The sequence below is a fragment of the Megascapheus bottae genome, chromosome 3, assembly GCF_031878675.1.
Source record: "Megascapheus bottae isolate mThoBot1 chromosome 3, mThoBot2.hap1, whole genome shotgun sequence".
Taxonomy (NCBI): Eukaryota; Metazoa; Chordata; class Mammalia; order Rodentia; family Geomyidae; genus Megascapheus; species Megascapheus bottae.
Genome location: NC_143511.1, coordinates 27,330,487 through 27,343,594, shown reverse-complemented (window position 1 = coordinate 27,343,594; position 13,108 = coordinate 27,330,487). Strand labels below are relative to the sequence as shown.

Genomic DNA, 13,108 nt, shown 5'->3' with positions numbered 1-13,108 from the left:
TTGGTGGTAGGACCTCCCCTTAGCATGCTTAAAGTTCTTGGATAGTAACAACCACTTTTAAAAGAACAGCAAACTGGGGGCCGGGAGTTTAGCCTAGTGGTAGAGTGCCTGCCTAGCATGCACGAAGACCCGGGCTCGATTCCTCGGTACCACATACATAGAAAAAAGCCAGAAGTGGTGCTAAGGCTCAAGTGGTAGAGCTCTAGTCTTGAGAAAGTCCAAGGACAGTGCTCAGGCCCTGAGCTCCAGCCCAGGACTGGCAAAAAAAAAAAAAAAAAAAAAAAAAAGAACAGCAAACTGGGGATGGGAGCTTTGCCTAGTGGTAGAGTGCTTGCCTAGCATGCACAAAGACATGGGTTCAATTCCTTGGTACCACATGCATAGAAAAAGCCAGAAGTGGTACTGTGGCTCAAGTGGTAGGGTTCTAGCCTTGTGAAAAATCCTGAGCTCAATCCCAGGACTGGCAAAAAAAAAAAAAAAAAAAGAACGGTATATCTTCTGATATGTTTAGAAACTTAACACTATTGTGTTACAGTCACCAACCATGCTGCACAGGTTTATAGCCTAGGAAAAATAAGCTATCTCATACCAAAGTGGCCATAGCAAGCTAGACTATCTAGGTTTATGTAAGACAATAATGCTATAATGTTAGCACAGAAAAAAAAGACCTAAGAGAGTCCTCACTGATCAATGGTCTAAAATGCCATATCTCTGGAGATTATTGAGCAGTGCATGATTCTATGATGAAGAAGATGGAAAACTTATTTCCCATTCCTCAATTCCTGTTTCATACCTGAGAATTGCAAATGGTAGCTGGAATAGCAACCTTTGGAAAATGGAACTATGTCAAGATTTTAAGTAATCTAGACTGCCCAGAGATATAAGGGGTATCACACTGCCTCTGAACTCACTCTTTTCATTTATTTAAGTCATATCTCAAATCATAGAGCCAAATCCTAATGCTTTATTGAATTTCTTTTTTTTTTTTTTTTGCCAGTCCCGGGCTTGAACTCAGGGCCTGAGCACTGTCCTTGGATTTTTTTTTCTCAAGGCCAGAGCTCTACCACTTGAGCCCACAGCTCCACTTCTGGCTTTTTCTGTGTATGTGGTACTGAGGAATTGAACCCGGGTCTTCGTGCATGCTAGGCAAGCACTCTACCACTAGGCCAAACTCCCAGCCCCTTTATTGAATTTCTTACCCATATCCATACTATAGTAGGCAAAGTGGGATTCAGAAGAGTAGCAAGGAGAGGGTGGAAATAGAGGTTTCATAGAAGTAGACGTTCCTTTCTTAGAAGTTGGGCACTCAATGGAAAAATGCATGTTTACAAGGCAAAAATAGGTGAAAGTATGGATAGGAAGCCAAAGGATCTGGTTTTTAACTTGGCGATGATAGAAAAGAAAAGGGAAGGACAGCCACAGACCTATTCTCCATTTCTCTGAGCTCAGTTCTCCTGGGCTCAGCATCTGGATATTAAACTCACAGCAATATAAAGTAAGACTCAAAGGAGGGCACTGAGCTTTTTGCCTAATACAGCACAGCTGGTGTACAGGTATTTCCTATGATTAGCCGTTCCGTGCTTATGTAGGATATTATTGTTTTCAGTTAAGCACAGATTTGGTCCCTGAAATCCTACAATGAAGAAAACCAGAGGCAAGAGAGGGAGGAAGGGTACAACAAATGCAATTATGCTATTAAGTATAGACTATGTGGGAAATGACCTATGTAACTTACGACAAGGATGAAAAGGAGAAAGTGGGGGACAGTTAAAAAAAAGGGGGGACATTATCCAAAAAAAGAGAGATGTATTCATCACTTGATTTATGAAATGGTATCCCCTCTATACAACACAGTAATACTAACAATAACATTATGTTTTTAAAGCAAGAAAACCAGAGGAATCATACAAAGCATACAGATTCCTGGGGGAGGGAGGTTCCAAGCAGAAAGCTTCAAATTTCTTACTGCCTCTCAGTACTCACAGCTGGGGCATACTGGCATAAGAGCAGATAAGACAGAGACAGCACAGCCTGGGACGCTTGTGTACTGCACACAATGCTGTAGTTGGTCTCACCATTATCAACGTCTCCCTGCTCTTAGGGGAAATTCTACACATGGTAGCTGATACTCAGGGAGATTAAAAGTTGGTTCAAGTAAAAAGGACCACATGGATGTGGTTACTTTCATATAGTAACGGTACAAGGCTTTTAATGCTATATCCACCACTCTCTAGAGCCTAGCAAAGGATGGCACGGCTACAGAGCAATATGATTTAATGACACATCCTGCCATTGGTTTATAATATTTATTCATTCTACAAATGTTTTATTGGATGTAAAGTACTAGGGAGCTACAAAAGGGAACAGGAGAAGGGGAGAGACTTGTCAGGGAGTCTCATCTATGTGTTTTTATACTGCTAAGCCAGGTGTGAAGTACCTGGCTACCTCCTTCTCTGGCCTCCGTGGCTTTTGCATACTGAGAAAGAATATTCTCAACATTTCTCAATGGCCGCTAGCTGTAGCTCCTGATTCCTACTGCCTTCGAGGACTGTGGGAGTTGTGAGAGCTATTCTGAGTACTTTATTTGAAAAAGCAGGAGAAGAACAAATTGCAGTCAGACAGCAAATATCCTTGAAATGTGACGTTTCAATTAGGATATAGTGAAGATGGAAAAGAGTTAAAGTTTTTAAGGGCTTTAGTTACCAAAAGTTGGATCTAAATGCTGTTAAGAACAGTGACAGTGAAATATGTATAGGCAGAATGATAAGCTTTTATCAGTCTTGGATAGGGACTGTGTGTGTGTGTGTGTGTGTGTGTGTGTGTGTGTGTGTGTGTGTGTGCGTGTGTGTGTGTGTTTTACTGGGGATTGAATCCAGAGACTCCTGAGAAATGAATTTAAAATATGTCATCAAAAGATAGTTTTCCACTTCAGGGTTTGGTACCTGGATGAAAACTTCTATACAAATAAGTTTTAAAGCTATACGTTTTGTAAGTACTGAAGTTAGTCTGGAGTGAAAACGTAGCACATGATACTCTGATTTAGTTCACAATCACCTTTTAAGGGAGGTCTATGAATTTGGTTGTAGCATAAAAGCTATCAGCAATAATCAGTTATATTCAAGACCTAGCAACTCAACAACCACATATATGGAAAAGAATACTAAAGGACATAAGCATTCTTTCCTGTTCATTGCAATGAACAGGATGAAAAGAGTCTAATTTCTACTGTTCTCATTCCAGATGTGTCTACTTCATCCACGCCTCTGCCTGCTTGTCACAAAGCTCTGTTTACCATGGCACATGCAACAAACACTTCATTAGGAAGGAGGGAATCTTGGCATTGGAAATATCATGTGCTTCTCAAATTGCCTCCTGACCCCACCTGCTAGTGTAGATGAGGAGAGAGACCATCAGAGACTGCTTGCTGAAGAGTCCTCTAAACTGAGGCAAATACGACCTTAAGCTTTATGGGCTTGCCTCCTGTTTAGTTTCCTAATCACTTTGTGTGGAGAGCCTGCTACTAGCAAAAATTGTTTTGCCAAGTTCTGTTTCATTTTTTGCTGCTTGATGGGAAGAGCTCAGATGCTAAATTGAATGCACAGATCTCAGCTACCTAATTGGGAATGCTGTGGCTTTTCTCTCTGAGATCCAGAAAGATTTTCTTTTTACTTCTCCATCTCTGGTACTCAACTAAAACTGCTGCTGTTTCACAGGCCTGCAGTTTTAAGGCCTACAATGAGTTAAGAAGCTTTTGGTTTGCAAAGCTTTGGCGGATTATAGGATTGCAGACCTATAGTCTATTTCCATCCCAGGAAAGTTAAATCTCAAGTTCAGTATTATATTTTTATAAAAGGGAACAGGCTGAGCTTGAAATTATCTGCACCCAAAGTTCTTTCAATTCTTCAGCTAAGCTAAAGCCAATGAGTAGGGAGTAGAGGTAGTTGGCGTTTTCTTAACATCTATCTACCTAGAAAGGCAAAATTCTAGAGCAGAATGCATTTTTTAATGGGTTCCTCAAGGCCCAGGGAAAGGCCACGGATGTGCCATCTCTGTTTCAACCTGGAAGACTTTCATTTGAGTATTGAAGTTTGCTGGAGGAATTTGAGAAGGGTTCTCTTACTTGAAGAAATTAAACTTGTCTAGCTTTCCTTCTCACTCTGACAGATGAATCCCTTTGTCTTTTTAGGTCAACAACTGGCAGTCATTTTTACCTACTCACTTATATGGCTATGTAAATGAGTCATGAATGAATTCCTCAAAGTGTCAAGGAACTACCTGCTTTTATTGTCACTTCTATAGATGGAATCAGACTATGCAAACTTACTTTAGGATGCCCATGTGGCAAGTACCTTGCTCACTTCAATAGTCACACGTTGACTGTTCAGTGACTTTAAGAGATAGGTTAAATGAAAGAAGAATATACAGGTTTCCATAAAAATTATATGGCCAAGTGTCAGTAATCCATGCCAATAATCCTAGCTATTCAGAAAGTGAGATCTGAGGATCGTGATTCAAAATCATCCAGGAAGGGAAAGTCCATGAGACTCTTACCTCCAATAAATTACTCAAAAATGTTGGAAATAGAGCTGTGGCTCAAGTGGTAGAAAACTAGCTTGAATAAAATGAAGCGCAGGGACAATTCCCAGGCCCTGAGTTTAAACCCAGGATTGTCACAAACAGCAACAACAAAGAAAGGGGGGAAGGGATGAAGGCAAGAAAAGAAAGGAAAAACAAGAAAGCAAAGCAAAGAAAAACAGCCAGATGCTGGTAGCTCACACCTATAGTCCAAACTACTCAGGGGCTGAGATCTGTGGATCATGGTTCGAAGACAGCAGGGGAGAAAAAAATAAAAGTCTGTGAGACTCTTTTTTTTTTTTTTTTTGCCAGTCCTGGGCTTGAGCTCAGGGCCTGAGCACTGTCCTTGGACTTTCTCAAGGCTAGAGCTCTACCACTTGAGCCTCAGCACCACTTCCGGCTTTTTTCTACGTATGTGGTACCGAGGAATCGAACCCGGGTCTTCATGCATGCTAGGCAAGCACTTTAACCACTAGGCCAAACTCCCGGCCTCTGTGAGACTCTTATCTCCAGTAAACCACCAGAAAACCAGAAGCAGTACTGTGGCTTAAAGTAGTAGAGTGCTAGACTTGAGCAAAAGGGATTAGAGACAGTGCCCAGATTCTAAATTCAAGCCACAACAACAACGCAACAGAAGATCACACACTGTATATACCTTACAGTAATTGTCAAGTCTTCAGGATGGAGGATAGATTTCCTGGTAGGCATTCTGGGCATTCCCACATGAATAAAAAGGAAGTGTCTCTAAGTATCAGGCCTGGAGTAGCTTTGAATTTGCACAGTGGGCCCATGATGTCATATTTTGGTGCTGCCAAGGCCAAGAATGAATTTCTTTCGCCTTTCCTTGTGGTGTAAGTATAGGGATGTTATGTGCTCCAATTTCTTCAGTCCATTTGTCTGGCACTTCTGGGGCCACCAAAGGTATTTATTTTTAGTTAGCTCACATCTATGGCTTGCTAGTATAATGCCTATTTTTCTATTCATAGGCTAAAACTCCTCTTAGGATACACAGATTTCTCAGTCAGCAAATAACTTTTCCTACACAGAAGGAGTATCTGCCCAGCCCAAACCTTGCAACAAGGCATTAAAAAAGAGGGTCTGAGTCACAAGTGTAAAGATTTTTTTTTTTCCTGAAAGTCTCCCTTGAGATCTACAAGCACCAATGCAGGGACAACTAACTAAAAGCTATTAAACTTAGATTAATCCATCTGATTTACTGGCATAAGTGAGCTTTATTGTTTAATTGTCTAAATAAAATTCCCATTACAGATAAAGAACTGAATGCTTTTTTATTTTGGGGGAGGGGCAACCAAACATTGGTCCATGAGTTCATTTTCTTAATCTTCAGTCCATGTGGTTAGCGATATTGTCTCCCCTTTACATTTCAAAAAACTTAGTGGAGAAGGGAAATACAGTACCTGGATTATGAGTACTCCAGGCAGAGACAGGATTTTAACCCAAATACTCTAGCTCAAGGTACCATATTACTGAGCACACATTCAGTCCAGTCAAGACTATACACTTCTAGAACATTCTGTAGACTTGAAATTTGATAGTAAACCTCACTTAAATTAACCCAGAATTAGGTGGTTTCACTCGTCAGAATGATACTTTCCTAGTACAGTTGTCTTATTGAGATCAAACTCTACCTTCCTTTTCCACGCTGGTTCCTAAAAAACACCACTAGAATTTCCTTAACAGTCTTTTTTCTAGAAAGACTTTTTCTTTTGGTTTTCTGTTTGAGGGCACAAGAACAACCTGATCTACCCTAGGAAGTATTAGCTTCAACGGGTAGCAAACTAAGTCTCTGATACTCAGGTTCTAATGTACATCAGAATCCCTGGAAGTCTTACTAACACACTGAATGCTAGATTGGCCCCTAGCTTGTGCTTGTGAAGCTTTAATATCTGATCCTTAGTCCTAAAGAAAATGTAAATCAAAATGTCACCAAGTTTCCCTCTCAGCAAAGTCAGTATGGCTATCATCAAAAAAACAGACAACAACAGATGCTGGGAAGAATGGGAAGGAAAAGGAACCTTTAATATACCATCTGTAGGAATATAAATTAGAGTAGCCACTATGGAAATCAATATGGAGGTGATATATCACCGCTGGGCATATGTCCAAAGAAATGTGAGCCTGAATCCACTGAAGATACCTGTACATCCATGTTCATTGTGTCACTGTTCACAACCAACTGTGAGATCAGCACAGGTGCGCGGCCCATTAGTTGACAATATTTTTAAAATGTGGAATAGTCACAATAAAGCATTGTGCAGCCATAGGAGAATGAGACTATATGCTTTGAATAAAATAGAACTGGAATAAATAACCCAGACTAAAAAGAAATAAAAACCAGAACACATATGTTCTTATATGTGAAATCTAGAGTTTAAAAACAAACAGGAGTGTAAAATGGGACTGTTTGGGAGTGAGAACTAGGTGACACAGAGAAGAAGAAAGGAAAAGTGAGGGTGTGTGTGTGTGTGTGTGTGTGTGTGTGTGTGTGTGTGCCGGCACGAGGTAGCATGAATATGATTAAAGTATTTTAGATACCCGTGTAAAAATAGAATAATGACTAATAACTAAAAATGTCCCAGAAAGAGAAGTAGCGAGAAAATGGGAAAGATTAATGGAGGAATTTAATCAAAGTAGATTGTATGCTTATATGGAAACATTACAATAGGTCCTTTTTGTATAATTAACACATACTACTAATTTTTTTAGGTTAATTTTGATCATGCTAGTCTCTGACTATGCTTGAGGTCATCATGCTAAACTTAGAAGCTATAGATGCTATACTTCATGGAGAGGCTATCTCATTTCCAAGGTTTTTACAAAGGCTTTGCACATTATTATTCCCCATAAGTTTTCTTGTGTTCTTTGCAGGATGCTAGTGTTTTAAAACAGACATACTGGTGACAACCTGAGTAAAGCTCTTGAGCCCATTATGTAGGTAAAACTTATTTGGATGTCTTAAGAGTTATGCATGGCAAAATGCTTCTTCTAATATCTATCTTCCTATCTTCCTGTGTCCTAATTTTAACTGACCCCAACACTTAATCTAAATGAGTAGCCAGGTAACCAGTCCAGACTTATCCCTCTGGTCATTTGGCCATCAAGCACAGGATAAATCGATGTCCCAGCTCACACTTGATCTAAATTTAAATCACCTCTTCCTCTGCTTCCAGGCTGTTGGATTCTCTATCCAAATCAAGACAGTGATTTAAGCTACCGAATGGCGAATGGCCTGAGAGTCATTTCCTGGCTTCCCACTGTCACTAGGCTTGAGTAGGCACTCCCTACCAATTTCCTCTCAGAGTTTTTCCTCTTGGTCATTACTCACCATCTGCTCAGGCTACATCACTAGGCTAACAGCTCTAAAGAGGCCTTCCTCACTTCCCAGGCCTCTGCTACCCACCCTCACAGATGTTTTGTCATCAATAACCAACACTGTGGTCACAGTGATGTTCCTTGTGCCTACTATCTAGTAATACATAAGTGCATTCTCTCTTCATTTGTCTATCCCTCTCCCTTTGGCCCTACCTCCCTTCTGGCAAGTACATTTCTTAGTTCATTTTTTTATTGACTCTTTGCCTTAGAAATAGTTTACATTACTATGACTTAAATACTCTCTAGAGATTAATGTAATTAGGTATTTTTAATCTATCTGCTAATTATGTGAAGGGAAGTTGTCTAGGCCCACCATGAGCTGATCTCAGGTATATGATTATATACCATTAAAATCTTTATTATAATTACCTGGTGATGGTGGCTCATGCCTGCAATCCTAACTACTCAGGAGGCTGAGACCTGAGGATCATGATTCAAAGCCAGCCTAGGCAGGAAAGTCTATGAGACTCTAAATCTCCAATTAGATACCAAAAAGCCAAAAGTAGAGCTGTGATTCAAGTGGTAGCATACTCACTTTGAGCATAAAAGCTCAGGGACAGCCCCCAGGCACGGAGTTCTGCCCTAAGACTGGCACACACACACACACACACACACACACACACACACACACACACACGTAATAAAATAAAATACTGGATTTACAAACAGAGAAAAGGAAAAACAACAACCCCAAACCCCCACTTTATTAGCCCTAATGTACTTAATTTCTTATAGGCTAGCATGAAGTTAGTTTCCAAAAGAAGATTGGTATCCAAAGTGGAGCTAATTGTGACTTGACTAGGTCACTGTTTCATCTTGTCACTGTTTCTTTTACAGAGAAGAAAAACTCCTTTGCAATCCATGAGAAATAGAAAACACTCTAGATCTTTACTACATGTTATCTATATTTCCACGCTACATACTAAGTCTTATTTTTATTTTTTGGCTCAAAACCTCAAGCCATATAGTTAGGAACTGTCTGTGCCTTTGCTCTATTAACCTTCACACCCTTCTTGGATATTAAATTCAGGCTTGCTAGGCAAATGCTCTATCACTTGAGCCATACCTACCTGTCCCTATAGTCCTGTGCCTTTAATTTTAAGGCCACATTACTCTGAGTATTCGGTCTCACAAGTTTGATACCCCTTTCTTGAACAGAAGGATCTGGTGACTACTTTTCACTTCTTATAAAAATTATAACAACAGCAGCAGCAATCCTCAACAAAAACCCTACTCCAGCGAAGTATGTATGGTTATTTAATTTTAAAAGGATTAGAAACTTTTTTTTCCCAGATGGAGGTCACTATCTTTGATAATAATGAATAGTGTTTAAATATGCAATTAGTTGTACGGAAGTCTTAACATTTAACAGCCCTGCTGAAGTCAGCCTTTATATGAATGCCTTAGGTATCTGGAGACTTAGGAAATAAAAGCAAAGAATCAAAATACACAGGACAGGCCCTAGGGATAAGTGATACATGGAGTATGAGGAGAAAAGAAAAAGTTGTTCTAAGCTTCAAGGCACTATCATTGGCCAGTGACCCTTTTCCAAAATGCTGCTCAAATGTTCATTCTTGGATTGGAAGAGGAATTTAGCATTACCATACTTTTTTAGTTTTAGTTTTCTGGATGAGCCTGGTATAATTCCCTCTTATCTTCCAGTTCCCTACTGTAATGCCTGTCAGATCAACCCATTCCCTGAAATAAAACTTTTCTCTTATTTTTATAGTTGCTGGCCCTATGTGACTAGCTCTCACAAAAGGTGTCATATCTAAAGCTAAATGCCAGTAGTTTACACTTGTAATCCTAGTTATTCAGGGGGCTGAGATTTGAGGATTGCAGCTCAAAGCCAACCTGGGCAGAAAAGTCATGAAACTCATATTTCCAACTAACCACCAAAAAACTGGAAGTGGATGGGTGGCTCAAGCATCAGTCTCAAGCAAAAAAGCCAAGTGTGAAGGTAAACTCCGGTTAAGTGTTTGTGCTCAAGCCCCAGTTCTAGTGCATGTACACACACACACACACACACACACACACACACACACACACACATGCCCTCTGTTAGACTCTAGCCTTCAAGAATATATTATACCCCAGATCTTTAAACTGTACCTCAGCTGAAGGAAAATTTCATTAGTAAGCCTGGCTATTTTTCAATTAGGTGTTTTAGCCTCTCCAATAAATCTGACTTTACTCAACAACTCTTAACCCACACCTGCCCTGCCCTATAGAAATTTAGCCCAGCACAGTGAGTGTGTGTATTGGATAGGGATGGCTGGAGAGAAAGGGCAGTAGGCATAGAGGAACAAAACCAGACAAGTCAGCTCACATGTCCTGGGACTTTGAACTTAAGGCAGCAGTTGGTCTAGGTTGACAGAGGGTCAACCTCCAAATCTGCTCCAGTTCAGAAAAGAGCTGCATTCTTTCCTTAGGTTCACAGGGGCTTCTGTTTTCATTCAGTTCACACATGACAAAAGAAAAGCAAAGGCATTACAATATCCCACAGGGAAAGCTTAGCCTCTGGAAGAGAGGTCTTCAGGGGCAAGAGTATGCAGGTATGTGTGTGTGTGACATGGGACCAAAATGAAGGCTTTCTCCTTCCTCCGCGGGAAATGGCAAAACTTGATGTTTTGAAATACTGCCCAAAATAAAATAAACATATAACGGAAGCCATGGCATCATTCTAAGGGGCTGTTTAACAGGTCAGCATCGCTGATTTAACGCCAGCCTCTGAAGATTCTTTTACCACACACTCAGTGTCTGGTTTATTTATTTTTTTTTTTAATTTATCTATTTATTTATTTATTTTTGTAGGGAACACTCCCACTAGCTCCTAAAACCGTCCAGTCTTCCTCTGAATCCTCACCCTTCTCTGGCTGCTAAATTAAGAATCCGCGGGGTCACGTGACCAAGCTTTTTTTTTTCAAAAAGGGGAAGAAAAACCACGTGATCCCGCCGTCCACCAATCAGAGAGCGCAGAAGAGCCCGGCCCAGCTTCTCACGCTCCGCTCGGGACTGTGGAACCCAAGGGCGGGCGAGGCGAGGCGGGGCGGGCGAGCGGTGTGGGGGGGTAGGGGAGGGAAAGGGGGTCGGACACCCGGAGCCGCCCCCAGTACCCACGCTCCGAGGATCGCTGGACGGGCGGCGCGTCCGCCGCGCGCTTCCCCCCACCCCACCCCACCCCGGGGAAGTTCACTCGCGCTCACTTCAGCACACACGCAGGCCTCTTCTTTCTTAAAATTAATAATAATCCTAATATAAAGAAAGCCACCAAAGCCACCAAGCCAGAAAGGAGGTGACAGGTCCGAACCCCCCGAGCGGGGACAGTCTCCGGTTCCAGGTCTCCAGGTGTCCCCGGGGCTGTCACCCTTCTCAGAAGAAGCTTTCGGTCTCCAGCCCAGAAAAAAAAAAAAGTTGTGCGGCTCAAGTAGGAGAGGGGGGTGGGGATGGGGGGGAGAGAGCCCCGGGGACGCGTGCTGTTGGGGGGTGGGGGCGGAGATGCTTCAGGATCGTCACCCCCCCTCTCCACCTCCCTTCTCCACAAGCCACAGCCACACACCAGGTCTCCCCCCCTTCCCCCCCTCCAGTACCCCTGCGCTCCATTGTTCGTCATGACAGGGACTAGATGGAGAATTCAGATCCGGGATCTCTAGAGAGAGCTTCCTCCGGGAGCCACGACGGACAAACCAACCTCCCCTCCCCACCCCACCTGGTCCCCGCCGCCCCATCTGCCACCTGGGAGACCCGGGAGGTCCATCGACCCCTCCCCGGGCTGGCGTGTGGGGAGGGGAGGAGGAGGAGCGGGGGAGGGAAGCTCCGCCAGCCTGCCGATCGAAGCGAAGACTTCCCAAACCCGCCGGTCCAACGCGCCCCGGGAAGGGGAGTCGCGGTCCCGGCGCGCGGGCGGCGCGGTGCCTCCGGGGCTGCCACCCGCGGAACGTGCGCCGGCTCACGGCGGCGGCCGGGGGAGGACGGGGGGCGGAGGGACACCCTGATCCCCCCCCCACAACTCCACGTCCCTCCGAGGCGCCCACCTTCACCAGCCTCTAGTCCCAGAGGCGCCCTGGCACCCCAGGACGCGCCCCGCAGGCCAGGCCAGGCTTCTGCCCCCCTCCTGCCACTCCGCCTGGCACAGGAAGGCAGAACCATTGTTCACCGGCTCAGAAGCGCACATTTTCCCAGCCCCTGATGAGTGTGTGCGTGTGTGTGTGTGTGTGTGTGTATGTGGAGGGGGCGGGGGGACCCCAACACACCGGCACGAATCAGGGGTTCTGCGAGCGCGCGTGTGTGTGTCGGGGAGGGGGGGGGAGCGAGTGAAGATCCGCTTCGGGACCACGGTCAACCTCCCCGTCCTCCCCAGCAGCCTCCAAGCCCCGGCGCTGACAGCTCAGAGGCGCCACCAGGGTGGGGAGGGGGGGGGAAGGCGGGCGGCGCGGAAGGGGGTGGTGGGGTGGGGCGAGCGTCTCCCGGGGGTCGGGGTGGGGGGGCGAGCCCTCCTCAGACACAGAGACCAGACACACAGACAGACCCCCCCTCCCCGCCCCGGCGGGCGCGTCCGCACTCACCGGTGGCCGTGGCCCCGCTGTCCCCGGGCGCCCAGCACAGCGCGAGCAGCAGCCAGAGCGCCCAGCGCGCGGACGTGCCCATGGTGCCCGCCCGGAGCGTGCCGCCGCCGCCGCCGCTCGCCCGCTCCTCACCACAAGTTACCAGTCCTGGCGGAGACGAGGAAGGAGGTGGGGGCGGGGAGGGGGAGGAGGGGGGGAAGGAGTTCTCCGGGAGTGGGAAGGGGGCGGGGTAGAAGAGGGCACCCTCTCCTTCTCCCCTACAACTTGCACGACCTCCTCCCTCCCTACCAGCCCACCCACCCACCCACCCACCTCCCCCCCGGGACTGCCAGCCACAAGCAGGAGCGGCAGCGGTGCCAGTCGTGCCCGACAGGCAGAAAAATAATGCAGGCTGCAGGGGAGGGGAGGGGAGAGGAGCGGGGGGGAGGGGGTGTTGTGTGTGTAGAGCGGTGGAGGGGGGTCGGTAGGGGGACCGGAGAGCGGCGGCGGCGGAGACCGAAGAGGAGCGGAGCGCGCGGCCGAGCACCCACCGCGGCGGCGGCGGCGGCGGCGGCTGGAGCGCGGGGTGAGAAGCC

General features: G+C 45.2%; 1 protein-coding gene across 4 annotated transcripts in view; it reads right to left on the bottom strand.

The window, feature by feature from the left end:
- Vldlr (very low density lipoprotein receptor) overlaps positions 1 to 12,808 on the bottom strand; it is a 31,338-nt gene extending 18,530 nt beyond the window's left edge. For 2 of the 4 annotated variants that reach the window (XM_090329699.1, XM_090329701.1), the window contains exon 1: positions 12,534 to 12,808. In XM_090329699.1, the coding sequence (XP_090185825.1) occupies positions 12,534 to 12,615 (82 nt within the window). In that variant the 5' untranslated portion in view covers positions 12,616 to 12,808. The remainder of the gene's footprint in view (positions 1 to 12,533) is intronic. The other 2 variants (XM_090329700.1, XM_090329702.1) reach the window with 1 other exon arrangement.
- Positions 12,809 to 13,108: the final 300 nt, after the last annotated feature.